The sequence below is a fragment of the Terrapene carolina genome, unplaced genomic scaffold, assembly GCF_002925995.2.
Source record: "Terrapene carolina triunguis isolate 2854851 unplaced genomic scaffold, T_m_triunguis-2.0 Scaffold112, whole genome shotgun sequence".
In the NCBI taxonomy this organism is placed as follows: domain Eukaryota; kingdom Metazoa; phylum Chordata; order Testudines; family Emydidae; genus Terrapene; species Terrapene triunguis.
The window spans coordinates 4,757,835-4,774,753 of NW_020664463.1; the positions used below are offsets into that span (position 1 = coordinate 4,757,835).

General features: G+C 39.8%; 1 protein-coding gene across 1 annotated transcript in view; it reads left to right on the forward strand.

Moving 5' to 3' along the window:
- The window catches only part of PDE3A (phosphodiesterase 3A), a 371,809-nt gene that overhangs the window by 299,217 nt on the left and 55,673 nt on the right, over window positions 1-16,919 (forward strand). The window contains exon 3 of the mRNA XM_024203245.3: window positions 15,325-15,585. Coding sequence (XP_024059013.2) covers window positions 15,325-15,585 — 261 coding nt within the window. The remainder of the gene's footprint in view (window positions 1-15,324; window positions 15,586-16,919) is intronic.

The window sequence follows — 16,919 nt, forward strand, 5'->3', positions numbered from 1 at the left end:
TATGAGAAGAAATCTTCATTTAATTGACTGACAGCATAAATGCAGATACCACATACCTCTCCTCTGAGTGTGTCTGTTTGCTGGTCTCTATGATTATATCATCATTGGTAAATTAGAGGCACATTTTGGTAAATTTAGATTTGAATCTGGCTTCAGATTTTCCCAAAGCTCAGAAGTGTTTGGTCTTAGCCACGAAATACAGGTCTTCAGCCAAATTCCCAATATGATGGGATGGTTGTGATCCAGTACTTCAGTTTGAATTGATCTTTAATTAAAATTCAGAGACAGGCACCATATCACAGTCAGGGCATTGCTTGAGCCCTCACTCATACACGAAAGGAGACTGCTCTGAGCTTAAGGGCCACAAGTTAAGTACAACGGCTCTAAGAAATGAAAGTTGTTCAGATACATAAAATTAGGGACACAAGTTTAATGAAGGAAATAGATAGTTACTGAGATTAATAACAGATTTTTGGAGCCTTTCACCTCTATTTCATTGTTTGCAGCCTAGCTGGTAGTGACTGAAAATTATCATCTCCTCGCTGATCAGTGACCTACCTGGTCTTAATCCAGTTCCTGGGAACAGCTGTGCACATTACAAAAAAATTACCTTGGCAAGTGAGCATTTGCCTCATCAGTGAAGTCAAGGGCTAAAGGCCTAGAACCTAACCTAACTCCTCTCTCTCATGCAGGGGTGGTCCTTGCAGGTTAAGATTGAGGCATACTGGGAAGTCATGCCTTTCCTGTCTTCTATGGATATATAGGGGGACTTCAGTCTTTGGGGCCATCAGTATGTCACCTTTTGTCTGTGCCAAGTGAACGAAAGAAAAATCTCTTGAACACAATAGAAGACTTGTAGAGCAGGCTGGTAGCTTTTCTCTTGTGCACGAATTAGTGCCTCTGAGCTGATCTTAACTGAAGTGTCTGCATACCTATGATCCAGTAGTGCTCAGAGATTTGTCACATTTTACATGAACGCACTTAAAGTGTATCAAATTGTGAGATGCCGCAAGGTTTAAAATGGTTAAGCAAAATGTAGCCTGAACTGTAGTGAAATCGTAGCTCTCCTGGGCTGATATTGGAAACAGGTCTTGTCAATTTCACTGGGTGAAAACGAATGAAAGAACCAGAAATTACTGTAAAGGAGAATCAGAACTGTACATTGCACAGAGCTGGTCATTAGCAAAAGGCCAATGATGGAAATTTAAAGATGAAAACAAATAGTGTAGCCAGATAGAGGAAACATCTACAGAAGAATAGGAACTCATCAGTGAGGATTATGAGGAGCTCACCCAGTGAGGATTATGATGACATGACTGGCAGGGACTAGTGGGGGGAACAGTATTGTGAGCTGACTGATTTTATTGCAGTAAAGTAGTCAAGAATCTCATAAACTTGGGCTTCTAAGTTCATGTGTTGCCCTCCTAGAACATATTTACTGCTGACCTGATTTTTTTTAAAAGGTCTGTTGCCTACAGAAAACTTGACAACGCTAGGCCACTGATGTACTGAGACTACTGCCTGTAGCATATTGAACAATATTGGCTTATTGTTTCCTTGTATTCCCCCATTGGTCTGTCTGTATCCATCTGATAGCTTATACTTAGACTGTTAGCTCCCTGGGGCAGAAGCAGTCTTTTCGTTCTGTGTTCGTACCGAGCCTAAACACAATGGCACCTTGGTCCATGCTTGGGGCTCCTTGGCACTACAGTAATACAAATGATGATGATGATAGAAGTGCTGAGCATCTGCACTTGCCATTGACGTCAGTGAGAGCTGGGGTTGCTCAGCACCTTCTGAAAATCAGGCTATACGTGTAATTATTTTAATGGTTTTGCTTTCAAGGAGAGTCTCATGTTACAACCGTAGATGCAAAACTTCTGCAGAAGCAGGCTCTAAGGGTATGTCTAACTGCAATAAAAGACCCATGGCACAGTTGTGGCTAGCCCAGGTCAGCTGACTCAGGCTGGCCAGACTCAGGCTGTGGGGTTAAAGCTCGTAGTGTAGACATTCAGGCTGGAGCCTGGGCTCTGAGACCCCACAGGAGGGAAGCCCTCTAGACTGAATGTCTACACTTCAATTTTTAGCCCTGCAGCCCAAGCCCTGTGAGACGGAGTCAAATGACCTGGCTCTGACGCTTGGTGCTGTGGGTTTTTTATTGCAATGTGGACGTACCCTTAGAGCTTTTTCCCACTGAAGTTCATAGGAGTGGTAACTTCAGTGGGAGCAGTATCTTTGCAATTCACATAACGTTGACCTTCACTTTTTCAGTTTCTGGGGATAAAAACTTCAGACAAGAGATAAAAACTTCCTTAAAAGTTTACTAAATGAGGCCGTTCTTTTTTCAGCTTTTGTTTATAGCAGCCCTCTACAAACTACTTGAAATACATTTGACACTCCTGGTAGTAATTTTTTACTACAAACACAGAAACATTTATTTTATATTAAAGCCTGTATTTATTTGGATCATATTGTCTGTGATATTTAATGATGCTGCACTGCTTAAAATTGTAAAACAATTTATAGTGGGGAAAACTGACATGTATATACATTTTTAAATAAATATGAAAATGATTGATTATCATGTCTCCTTAACATCCCACTAACAGCGCAATCTCTAAATTAGCCACTTTTCAAGTTGTATGCTAAATGAGGTGTTGAGTGATTTATAGATTTGTTTTTTTTAAATGATAGGGGTATGTGAATTCTTTGGTTCAATTTGAACTGCATTACAGAGCCTTAAATGTTAGCTTGAAAAATGTAGAAGGATTTGTGTGTGCGTGCACGGGAGGGAGAATGGTGATTTTTAATGGAATGGTTTTTAAGCTCAGAGTGTATGCCTAGCTGCTCTAAATTGGATCTTGATAGAATCAAAACAGCTTACTGTGGTAAACAGTCAGACAATCTGACCAGTAGAGTTGATACCTGGAGCGTATGAGACCACCTGATTGACTAGTAAGCGGCACATCCCCAACCTCATGTGCAGCCTGCATGTTCCTCCTCCTCCTCTTCCCTCTCTTCAAGGATCACAGCTGGTGTTAATGCAATTCAAGTTTCGACTGAAGGCAGTTCTCATTATTTCCTTTGCATCATTTGTAACCATCTGGATGTACACATTAAAGAACTATGATAAGACAGTTGAGGCCAGACTTTTAAATAGGGAATTGTATTGATCTTTGTGTATAATTTAAAGCTAAATAGAGCCCCATTTGGAATTTAATTCTTTCCATCTGCCACAGTTTAAATAAAAGCAAAATAAAAAACCATCTACATTTAATTTTACTGATCTTTAATTTTTTGTATAACAAACTCTTTTTATGAGTCTGATGGCACCTTAAAGACTAACAGATTTATTTGGGCATAAGCTTATTCTTCTATTCATCCCCTTGTTGTTGAATAGACACTTAGGCTGGGATTTTCATAACAGCCCAAAGGTATTGGCACCCAAATCCCATTAAGAGTAAATGGGAATTTGGTACCTAACTCCCTTAGCCTCAGTTGAAGGTAGCAGCCATAATTATATGTCAGCATTTCCAATAGTGTTGAGAGGATCTCAGATATAGAGTTCATCTCATGCTGTTTCTTCATCTCAGGAGTTCCTTTCCCTAAATTCTTCTCCCCATGTGTGTTGTCTTCTGGGAGTCACTGTCTTTGTCTAGTGGATTCTCAAGCAAGTCTGCATTGAGAGCACATGAGAAACTGCCTCCCTAGTCTCAGTTCTCGCCCCCAGCAGCTGCTCATCCCCTGCAGGCTTCGGATGAAGCCTGCTCAGTTGTTCTGTGGTGAGGGCACATATGTAAGCCCCTTCGTTGTCAGTTTAAACTGATTTTTACCAAAAAATCTCAGGTTTTACAAAAAGTTGGGTTTTTTTCTGATTTTCAGCTTACTTTTGTATCCTTCAAATATATAAAAAATAAAGTTGTTTTATTAGGAAAATACAATATAATGCATGAGATATAGGTATTACAATAATATATTAGTCTGTGTGTATATGCAAAGCAGCCTGTTGAAGTAAGGCTATGTATTAGTCTAGAAAATACACACAATAAACAAGCAGGCATGCACACAAACTCTGAAATACTGTGCGCATCTGAACGTACTGATGAATCTCACGCCAACCACATAAACCTTTCAAGCTGTTAGCAGATAACGGTTTAAAGATCCAAAACATTAAAATGGGACAAAAACGAAAATCAGTATCAGAATACCTTTCAGAACACAAGGAAGTATTCAAAAAGTTTTAAAAGAACAAAAACAGGAGAAAAGAATGAAGTTGAGTGTATGCGCTGCAAATGGTATGGCCCAATTATGAAATGTAAATATTTATAGGCTAATAGTTCTAAGGCTACAACAGTAAACTGTTTATTCAAACGAAAAGTTTTATTTGGGGATTACAGATATATTGTATTCTTAAACTCAGAGGTGGCATTGTGTTTTGAGTTCTGTTTTAGTTCTGCAGCAAACCACATTTAATTCCATTCATCAAAGCATTAATCTACTTAACACTTTTCACCCCTGTCCTTCTATCCACCAAAATAAACCCTGATATTTACCTAGAAAAATTATTAATCTTTTTTGCCACCAATTTTCATCTGTTTTTGTGTGGTAGTAATAAACACCAATAAATTCCTGGGAAAAATTAAATAAAATAAAAACCAAAAACGATGGGTCATACATGAATGCAGTTTAGTTGGCCAAGGGGATGAAGCATGCTCAGTGCAGACAGACTCTTCAGAGAATTTAACTGCCCCCCTCTAATAAACGTCTAATGAACGTGTGTGAATTTCAGTTTTTCAGATGCTTATAACTTGGCTAAGTTTGGGTAGATTTTCACAGGGACAGAAAAAGGCCCATCCTAACAATAGAACGATGCCCCTGCCAAACTTAAGTCCCTTCTCCAAAGCATAAAGGCATTAGTGTGCTAAGAAATTCTTAACATGGGCAAAATATATTTTTCTCTAACCTTGTTCTGGGACACAGCTGAACAATTTTTGCTGAAACTTGAAAAATACTACAGCCTAAAGCGTGCAACTGACATGGAAAATTTCAGACTGACAGTTAGTTTTGAGAAAGTTATAAGCAAGTGAAAAGTAGGGTCATATAATAGAAAGTATTAGGCAGCCTTATACAGAGGCATTGTTAACAGTGTCACCTTTGGTATAAATGCAAAAAGTAAAAGTGTTCATCACAACTGCACAGTTAAGATTGCTTTAAGTGGTGGTACATTCCATTGATTTTTATAAGAAAAACAAAATATTTCCTTCCAAAACCCATACTACTTTATAAAGGGCTCCAGATTCAATATTTGCAAAAGTAGTGATTACTTTGAATAGGTTGAAAGTTACAGCCACTTAAAAATGACCCCATTCTTAAAATTTCCATTGGTTGTACAGTATTTCTTTGGTTTCTCTAGTAGTTTAATACTAACAAAAGTTAAAAACGGCAAACTTACTATATGTATAGATATTGACAATATCTCCTCTACAGGGTATAGCTGGATTTAATTGTTACCCAAGAAAAAAATATTTGTATTTTTGGGAAAGGAATGGCGCTATAGTAAAACCAACACAGAATGCAAGTATCCAGCCTCAGCCTTGATTTCCATGGCTTTAAGATAAGATGCCGAGTGTTGTATTTATAGGTACAGTGCAGTGATTTCTCAGATAGTCCCTTGTGCCTAAAATCTTTTCCAACGTTTATATGATTCTAGGTGGTCTAAAAAAAATCAGCAGTAAAATCTGTTGCTTCATAAGCAATTTGATTGGGATGGTTCTGTTAGCATCAGCACAACATGCATAGTTCATCTCAACACGTGTCTGGTGCATTGTGAATATACCCTTATGGACAGAGCTCTATTGAAAGCTTTCTGTCTAATCTTCTTGATGATGCAAAGGGTTTTGCAGCACCCTGTCTGATCACAGAAGTGTGCTCAACTGTCTTATAGAGCTTGGGTTAGGTCCACCTACTGGCTGGAGTAGGATAGTTCTACTTCATCACAGCATAGAAAAGGATACTCTGATTCATTACTTGCCCAGAGGGACAGGAAAATACTAAGTCCATATGTTAATGCAAAAGAACAGTCAGAAATCACATATCCAGGTAAAGCTCCAATTTTCCCTCCTTAAAAAGCAGAAGAATTAAATGCCAAACAATTGTATGCCGACATTTTTCTTTCCTCTTTAATCCTTTGGTAAAAGCTGGTAATTGGACTTGAGGTGGTTTTAAAAATGATCTATTATTTTCCATAGGGGCCAGTTCATGTTTATATTTCAAATCACTCTGTGGATATTTAAAAAACAAAGCAAAACTGGAGAGTTATATTTTCTTTTAATTTGGTTTTCAGACAGCTTGGTCTGAGAGTTCATAAGGTGACTTGGAAACCATATGAAATCATGATTTATTTCTTAGCCTGTGATTGTATGATGACAGAAAACCTACCAGATACTGCTGTATTTTTCTTTTTCTTCTCACTAACAAAGTGTATCTGAAAGTAACGTAGTTGAAAGACAACAGCTTTGCTTTGCCTTTTTTTCTGTTTCTTCTTCATTTGCTGTGGCTTGTGAGAATTTGAGCATTATGCTGCAAGGAATGGTTAGTGCTGTTGCAATAATTGGGGCCTTCTCCGGTTGCAAGCCGAACTATGGAAAAGTAAATGAAAGTTTATTAGGTGGTCCAGTTACCTGTAATAGCAAATGGGGATGGCTGGTAACCAGACTCCAACTCAGCCTGTTACATAACATTATTTATGAAAATCAGTAAAAGTGAAAAAACAGAAAGATTAAGGTAGTCTAAACAGAAAGGTGTTTACTGATACAGCTCCAGGACTGTATTAAGACTGTATCCGGTAAACAAGAAAGCTTGGAAAAGTTAATAGAACTCATCATGCCATGTCATGTTGGAAGTTAGGCCTAATTGGTGAACAATATAATGAGAGGCTAGACTATTCTGCCATTCCCCTTCTTTTGGAGGCCCTTAAAAAGAGACTTTGGGGATTGGAACAGATGGACCACCTGAGGTGTTCCTGGAGAAAGACGAAAGCCATCAGGCTTCCACTCCACTCCAGACACTTCTTGTCCTTCAACCGGGGATCCCAAAGGTAATCACACCATCATAAAGCCAAGACCGGGGCCGGCTCCGGGCACCAGCGCAGCAAGCAGGTGCTTGGGGCGACCAAGGGGAAGGGGCGGCACATCTGGCTCTTCGGCGGCAATTCAGCAGCGGGTCCCTTGGTCTCTGTCGGAGGGAAGGACCTGCCGCCGAAGAAGAAAGCGGTGCGGTGGAGCTGCCACCGAAGTGCTGCCGATCACAATCACGGCTTTTCCCCCCCCCCCCACCGCTTGAGGTGGCAAAAACCCTGGAGCCGGCCCTGGCCAAGACCTCAGCACAGTAGCAGAGATGTATGCCCATCATTGCTGCAGCAGTGAAGACTGCAGCCAGAGACACGTGAGATCCTGCTCTGTCTCCCCTTCCCTTGTGTGTTCCTTTCTACCCCACTATTTTCCCTCTTGTCCTGTTTCTGTCTTGGCTTTCGATTTTATCCTGAGGTCACTGTGCTATACAGCACCACCACAAGACAGTCCATCCAGCTCTATCCAGCCTGAGAGAGACCAGGAGGTGAACCAGACCAGCCAATGACATCCCAGACCAGGAGATGAGCCAGAGCCTGGGGCAACTGCTGTCCTGGCTAACCTGAAAACCCAGAACATCCATGTGTGACTGACCTGCTGCCCAGACTCCTGAGAATATCAACAAAAGCCATATATCCCCCATCTTTTACTATCCTGTCTCTTCTCATTGTTGTGAGTGTCTGTCTGCAAAGGCAGGGAAAGTGACAATCCTTCACATCTCAGAGCTGAGCAATAAAATTAGCCTTTTCCTGACACCAAAAATGGTTGTCCCACATAATAAGATTCTGATATCCTCTCTTTTGAAAGGAGCTGTCATGTGTTTGTTCTATACAATCATTTCAATTTTAAAGTGGTTTTTAACTTGTTTTAGCTTTCTTTTTATGTGTGCTAACAGATAAATCTCTAAACTTTAGCATGAATTTCTTAATGTGCTTGGTATAGAACTAAGCATGCTAAGGTCTCTGTATACCAAGCCCCAAGCCTTGTTTTAACCTGTTTAATCATAGAATCACAGAATATCAGGGTTGGAAGGGACCTCAGGAGGTGATCTAGTCTAACCCACTGCTCAAATCAGGACCAATCCCCAGACAGATTTTTACCCCAGTTTCCTAAATGGGCCATTCAAGGATTAAACTCACAACCCTTCGGTTTAGCAGGCCAATGCTCAAACCACTGAGCTATCCCTCCCCTCCCCATGTGAAACCGTTTCAGGGTCATGTTAACTCTTTAACTCTTTGGGCCCATATAGTCTATCTAAATTAATACAACAGTGGTTTGCATTTAATAGTTGTGCATGTTTTTCTTATTTGTCTAAGGTTTGATTGTTTTGTGGATTGACATTAGTCATCTCCCTTTTTGGAGGTGTTTTTTGTGGTTCAGTTAGGGTGGGTTTAGTGATATGATACTCAGACATGGAATGCCTGAGGTTAGTAGTTCTGAGGACAAAGTTTTATTTGCAGTGAGGGGAACCGTTGGCGGTAAGGATACCAAATCTGCTTCTTGGATGAACAAGTCCATTATTGTTGTTCTTGCCCAAGAACATCTTGTAAACTGAATTGGTTGATAAGGGTTTATGGGTGAAGGAAACCTTTGTTCCTATGTTTCCTTGATGTATTTGTCCTACAGATATAGTTTTGTCTAGTGTTTCCCCATTCATTAAGGAAACCGTCTCAGATTTTTATAGAAAAAATCCTGTAGAATTTAATAAGATAAAACAAAAAGATAATTTAAAACTTATTCTAAAAACCTACAGAATTTAACAGATACATTTTTCTAACCTTCTTGTAGAATTCTGTAGGAGGGATACAATTCTCTTAAATTCTATACAACTGTGTAAAACAAACTAAAAACACCTATCGAAAGGTAACTTTCCCAGAAGGAAGGTTGGTTTTGTGGCTAAAGCACTGCAAATCAGAGTGAAGTTCCCAGGTCGTCCCACAGACTGCCTAGATGACATTGGACAAGTATCTTTGTCCCCTGTCCTGAAAACACTATGCATTTGCTTATATTTATGCTGTGAGGTAGTTCCATTAGTTTCAATTAAAATACTATGTGCATAAAGTTAACATTGTTTACATGATGGTTCCATAATCTGTCTGTGCCTGAATATACCATCTATGAAATGGAATAATACTTACTGTCTCTCTTGCTTTATCTGTCTTTTCTTTTCAGGGCATACACTCTTACTACATTTATCTACAGGCCTAATGCAATCAGGCCCAGATCTTGGTTAGGGCCTTCAGGTGCTATTGTACTGTAAATAATAATAGTAATGATGAATGCTGAATTTAAAAAAACTTCCCAGGATATATGCTTATTTTTATACCTCATTCAGTTATGTGAACAAACATTGGCCAGTCAATTAGCTTGCTTTCACTTTTCTTTCTAGTTCTCATGCCCATGCACACCATTGTAGTGTTTGAGTTGGAAACATTGCACAAGCATGTTTGTTTAAATCAGAGTTGGACTGAATGCACAAAGTTCAGATCCACATAAAAACTTCAAAATTTCAGGGAGGGGATCGAATCCAAGGTTTTGCAACATAGGCTAATAGATCAGCGCTGGCCCAGCAACAGCACGAAAGCAAAATTCACCTTCTAAAATCAGCTTATCTGGCATTTTGCTTAGATGATTACAAGTGTGTTATTTCATATCTGTGTTTCTAAATTTCCGAACTTTAGGCTTGAGATGAGTAAAGTGGTTTGGAACAAATCCAGGTGAGTTCATACAGAGGCTATTCATATTATCAGAAAACTATATGCAAAATGTAGCATTGATAGTGTGTGTTTAATACATTTTCCCTGTTATCTGGCAGTATATATAAAATGGCAGAAATCCAAAAATCATCAGCAATTGTCTGTCTTACATCAATCTTCATTGTTTCATTTTGCCCCATATGTAGTTTGTCAGAAATAAATTTCATGTTTCCTTTTTTAAGGAGGCAATCCATGCTAGGTTACATCATTTAATAATGTTTTTAAATCATACTAACTGTTTGTATTTAATGTTTTTGTTATAATTTTAGGACTCTGAAAAGTATAGCATAGTACTTCAAAGCTGTGTAGTGTAATTGTTTTATAAAAGGATTTGTTGTGTTTTATAGCCAACATCAATAGTGTTCTCAGGATGCATTTTAATAGATTAAATTCAAACTATTTGTATAAGGATTTATTTTAGCTATAGAAGATATTTGACGTCAACCTATGACATGTAAACTATTTGTATTCAATGTGCATTGTTACCTCACTGAACCTAATTTATTACGGCAAAATGTCTCCTACATTTCTTTCCTCACTGTATCCTTGTTGAATTGATACTTGTCTATATGTAGTTTTAGATTTTTTTATTTATATATTTAATTATAAGACTTGCACAATTTAGGCCTTACAATTTTTTTAAAAAGTTTTTTGCAATTGTAATATATAGTGATTGCCATTTTAAAAGTCTGCCTTTGATCTCAGTTGCTATACAGAGGTATCTCTGGGGGGATCACAAGTACTCCACTTCTAAGGGCATTTCTACATGAACACTTACTGTGCAGCCAGCTAGGTAGGGTGACCAGATGAGAGGAAGAAAATATCGGGACACATGGGGGGACGTGGAGGGGGGGGGGCCGCCGGCAGGGCAAAAAAAAAAAAAAAAGCCGAGTGCTGCCGGCGGAGAAAAAAAAAAAACCCGTGCTGCCGGCGGAGCGAAATATCGGGACAAATTGCGGGACGCGGGACATACACCTAAATATCGGGACGGTCCCGATTTTATCGGGACGTCTGGTCACCCTACAGCTAGGATGTGAATCTACAACACCCCAGTATGCCACACACTATCTGTGTGGACACTGCTGCTGCACGCTAAAAGTTCCATTGATATACTGTGGTTTGAAAAAGCAGTACGTCAGTGTGCACTAGGGAACTTTTAGTTTGCATCAGCAGGGTCCACGCAGACATTCAGTGTGTGGCATGCTGGAGCAGTATAGATTTACACCCTAACTTGCTGTGCAGCAAGTGTATGTGTAGAGATGCCTTTAAGTATTGTGAAATACTGTGATACATATGCCATACAGAACAGATTGTTGACATTTGAATGGTAACAGTCGCTGTGATCTTGTCAGATAACATACGGTAAGCAGGGTAGAGGCCTAGTTAGAACTTCAATGGGAGATACTGTGCATTTATATATTTCCATAACATGTACGCTGTGTGTGTATATACACGTACACATAACGTTATAAAATTCCAGCAATTACAGGACCATGTTTTCAACTGAAATGTTCATTAATACAAATAGGGGAATATATACCTGTGTGATGCTTCTCAGGTCACCTTGTTGCCACCTGTCCCCAGCATAAGGGAGTCTTGCCTGAGCCAGCTGAGTGTTAGCTTACTAACAAAACCACCCTGTCAGCTACTCAAGTGCTCTCCTCTGGGGCCTGCAGTTTGATAGTAGATGTACCCCAACCCCTGACTCCCTTCAAAGTATCCCCCTGTGGTGTCTAGCCCCTGATCACTGGATACCACAGAAATCCCAGATTCTCTGTTCCCAAATGAACAGTGTACCATGTTTTACCCCATTTAACTTAAATCCCTGCTCCTGTATCACGCACAGACATTGAATTTCAATTATGGTAAAACAACAGGAAATATATTTAAGAAAGAATAGTGATTCAAATAGAAGCAAGTGTGAGTGATAGAAATAAATGGTTTTGTACAAAACAAAATCATCATTCACAAACTAGGGCCTACGTTTATTAATAGTTACCTAGCTAATAAAGTAGATTCTCACCCCAAAATTCAGTCTTCTGTAATGTTTGGTGGCCCCTGTCTTTCATGAAGCACCTCGCTCATCAAGGTACTTCCTCAGTGAATGGATCCAGAGTGTCTTTCTCTGCCCAGAGATATAGTGAATCAGTCTTTTGTCTTTTGTCCTACCCTGGTGATCCCCTCACTCTCATATCGTACGTTTTCACTTCCAGTTGGTTTTGATGATTATAGTTTGTCTTTGATGGTTTTCCATTGACTTTTCTGGGTTGGCACCAAGGCAGACAATGGAGCACTATACATTACATAGTTGGCTAGCCGGAAAGGGGGGTGACAACTCCCTCCTTCTTGAATAGGCCCTCACCAAGACATATGATTCCTTGGTGATTCACTTTCACTCCAAGACCATAAGGGCATAATTCTGAGTAGAGTTACTCCTTAAATATTCCTTAAATATTACCCATAGATGCACCTCACAATGAGTGAGTATTGATAAGTTAGAAGCTTTCAGTAGAGACCTCAGACACTACCATTTATTGATAAATACCATGAAAATAGTGTGTTATGTGCTGTGAGTTTGTCTAGGGAAGCACAAGATAGCCTCTGCACTGGGCTACTGTAGATGATCTGTGCCTAAATTTAACAAGACAGGTTGTGACACAGAAGCCTCTACATTAGTCCAGTGCAAAGGCTACCTTGTACTTCTGTAAATTACGTTGCCTGCTAATGCACTAAAGGCAACCTGGGATTGCCAAGTCACGGGGAAGGCCTGGCCATGGTCTGTATGTCAGCTCTATGCCCCTAGAGAACTCTTTTTGCTCAGTTGCTCCTCGCAGGGAAAGCAATGCTGGCTTAACGGCCACTCTGCAAAATGTCAGCATCACAATATAGAATATGGGCTTATACTTTTGTCCTGCTGAAGTCAGACCTATTTCCTTTATTGAAGTATTAATGTATTTCCTGATCTCTCGCTCCGATAAGCAGGTCACTGATTTCAGACTACAGGTTTAATAGGATTTCAAATTCTAAATGGTGCTTTTGGCTGAAAATATGAGACCTACTTTTGTTTCCTCTTCTGTAACACTTTGCTTTATATCTTTGAATTTTTTCCTTTTGGCCTGTTTTGCTGGGCTGAAATAAAGATAGACAAATTATTCCTCTCACCCCAAACCCTGCCTTAGAATTTAAAGTTGATGCTTTATTTAGCCGCTGCCAGATTTGTTCATGGTGCAAACCCAGCTCAGGAGATGTGGGCTTGCAGTTCAAGTTTTGCCTTTAATCTTGGAGGAAACAAGCCCCTTGTTGGTTGGGAAGAGGTATGATACGTAAATGAATGAAACCTTATCTTGAGAACACTAGGAAACCCTTCCATAACCTGCGGAGGGAACAGTTCCAGGAGTTGCTGTCTCTGGGCACCTGTATGGGTTTGGGATGCTGCAATTGGTCACTCTGAGTCTGTTTACCACTCGGCCATTGGGTTCTCTTTAGCAAGTGTAGTGCAGGGTGGGTGGTGAAGGTGTCTAGTGGACTAAATGCATTCTGCTATAAGGAAGGAAAGATCAGAACTCTCTGTACCAACGCATTGGGCTCTAGTCCCTTCTCTGAAGAGAGGCAGGGCAAATGAGCAGATTCCTTCTCTTCCTCTCCCTACCCTGCTGGGTTTTAGTCACAAAGGTATGTGCGTGGAGAGTGGGATCATTGTAGATGAGGTAAGAAATGAGTCCTGGGGGATTCTGGTCATTGTAACATGGCTGTATGTGGGCTGGAAGGGTGTTGGTGTGAGATCCCTGTACTAGCTGTGGATAAGGGGACTGTAAAAGAAAGAATAAATTGATCCATTAAATTGACGTCAGCCTTTTGTTTCTCATTGGGATTGGATAGCATTTCTGTATACAAAGTAAGTCACCTTCCATGTTTAGTAAGACATATAGTAGGAAGTGCAGAAGCATAGGTGGTCCTGTGACGCAAGTACAGCACTGGGTGTTAGGAGACTGGAGTTTTACTCCTGGCTGACTACGGAATCACTAGGTGACCTTGGCCAAATCACTCTCTCTTTTTGTGCCTCAGTTTGCCAGTGTGTAAAATTCAGACAATTCCTCAGAAGTGTTTATTTCAGTATTGTTTGCAAAGGGTTTTGTGAGCCTGAAGAAGTTCAAAGCATTACCGAGGATTGCTATTGTTTTATGTATTATGAGTTCCATAAATGCTGTAGTGACTGGCGATTCTTCTCCTACTTGTGTTATGACCTGTCTCCCATTATAAGAGCATGCTTCGTTCTCCAACCTGTCAGCGTGCCAACCCAGAAAAATATTATGCTCTGTTACAGTGGCAATTCTATCACTTGGGGGCATTATCCCACTTTAAAAAGGTGAGTATCTATCAGAGTAAAATAGATGTTTCTTCATCTGAGTTACGCATCCTTCACATCGGATAGGTTGACAAAATAGATCTTCCAAGAATGGCTGTGGGGCCATTTGTTCCAGTGCCCCGGATATATACATTGCATCTGTGCCCAGTAGGGCGCTCCAAAGCAGTAACAGCCTAGCAGTCACTTTCAAGAGTGCCTTTAATTGATGATCCCATGTGGAGCAACAGTGATTTATAGTGCTTCCACTAAACTTTTGACCTAGAAATGCCACTGCTTTGTCAATAATTTAGAAGTAATGGAAGACACACTTTTTGCCTCAGTTCCTGTCTATTCTGCAACTTAATTTAAGCCTCCAGTTTTTATTCATATAGCTTATTCCATTAGACATTACAGTTCCTTAATCTTTTCTTAAAGGCTGTACCATTAGTGGTTACTTGCACATTATAGATCATTCCTCTGCATATGTTGCTATTACTTAAAGTGCTACTTTTCTTTTTATTTAATAATCTTTATTTTTTAATTATGTTCCCATTATTATTTCATAAACTGATAAACTTTCAAGGCTGTTATGATCATCTAGTCTGGCGTCCTGTGTAGAATTTCACTCTGGCATTCCTGTATGGAGCTCAATAACTTTCATCTCAACTAGAGCATATCACTTAGAATGACATCCAATATTCAAGTTTCAATATTGTTGCCCAGCGCACTCTTACTTGGCAGAGAGTTTTTGTCATCATCGTCATCTGCTTTCTGACTGCTCTTAAAAACTTGTATCTGTGTTGTGACCGTTTTAAAAATCTAAATAAACTATATGCAGTCATGCAGTCAATTTGCAAACTTGTTTAAAGAGAAAGACATCAACCTAATGGTTGATCTGGTCAGAATGTTCAGAATAAATCACATTGTTTTAAGTAGTTAATTTCTTTTAATCTTTTCCTAGCTATCAACAACAAATTGAATAAAAGATGCTGGTAACTGTCCCTGAAAAGGTGTTGGGTTTGATGCCACGTGCTTTAGTTTGACATATGGGACACAGCCATAGCCTTACATGTACTTCTTTGTTTTTCCCTTTCAGTCTTCAGGTACCAGTATTACAGTTGATATCGCTGTTATGGGAGAAGCTCATGGGCTCATTACCGACCTACTGGCAGATCCTTCGTTGCCACCTAATGTGTGTACTTCCCTGAGAGCAGTGAGCAACCTGCTGAACACGCAGTTAACCTTCCAGGCTATTCATAAGCCAAGGGTTAACCCTTTGATGTCCTTCAGTGAGAACTACACCTGCTCTGACTCAGAGGAATGTCCAGAAAAAGGAGAAAAGCTGACTATTCCCAAGGTATGTGCTAGTCTATATGTTGGCTATCACAGTGAATTTATTCCAGCTACGAAAACTTGACTCCCCCCTTTTGGTATAGTATTGCATGGTTGGGTGTATTAATGGAGATTTTTTCCTCACCTTCTGAAGCATTAATCATTGACTTCTATAAGAAGCAAAATTAAATGGACTAATGTTGTAGTGGTAAGACAGTTCCTATTCCTTCAATGCTCACACAGTTCAAACCTGATCCTTCATGCAACTTTAGAAATGGACATTCAACTCAGGATAATTTACATACTTGCTATTCCTGTTTCTTAGTAGGTGTTTGAAGGAGTTGGAGTAAGGGGGACCGGGAAGAGCACAGCTCTCTCTCTTTACTATCAGAAGTAGAGGGGAGCTCCTCCTAATCTCTCTGACTTGGGGGAACTCATCTCTGCTTCCTCCTTTTACTTTAGTGCTGAAAACTCCCCCTCCCCTTTCAACTTTTACCAGTGAGTGTTGGTAGCAAGTGATGTCATTATGCGTCATTAAGCAGGAGGGAATGAAATGGTGAGATCAGTGCACTCTTCAGTTCTAAAGATCAGAGTTCAAATCTTAATTAGAGTTACAGGTGAAATGAGTTCGATGTTCTTTTCTTAGTCCCTTAGCACCTGATCCAAAACCCATGGAAGTCGGTGGGTATCTTTATTCATTGACCTCCATGTGCTTTGGGTCATGCCTCAAATGACCATTGTCCACTTGAAAAAACCACCACACAATTCCATATAGTGGACAACATTTGCTCAAGAAAGGTCTCCATTGCTCAGTCCTCAGTAAGGACTGAGTTGCGCTGGCAGAGCTATGTATGTAAAGACAAGGTATTAACACATCTAAACTGCTTTTTATTCATACAGTAGCTCGAGCAGAGCTAGCATGTGCTTGTGTACCCAGGCTGGGAGGCTCGCTCCCAGATGCAGTATAGACATACCCATAGAGAAATAACCAATGCTATTAATTCCTGGTTTCTATATACACAAGTTAGCAAAATTCAATAGATAGAGAGAAACCTCTTATCAGCTTGGAGGTAATTTAAATTGCCAGGTCATCCACTCTGACATATAAAAATTTAGTAATATTGCCATTAGCAGCAAGGCTTATATTTTACTTTGGGAACTAAGTAAAACAATTCTGTGTTGTTCTGTTCATATCCTGTACAAATAATTTCTGCTGCCTACAGTAATGGAGGCAACTGATCATCAACTTTTATATTTTATAGGACTTTTAATATGCCTCTTTCACTTTTATAGAGCTTACATTTCCTTTAATTGAAGAAAAATTAGTCCCACTGAGCACTTTTGCTGTATATACTCTAT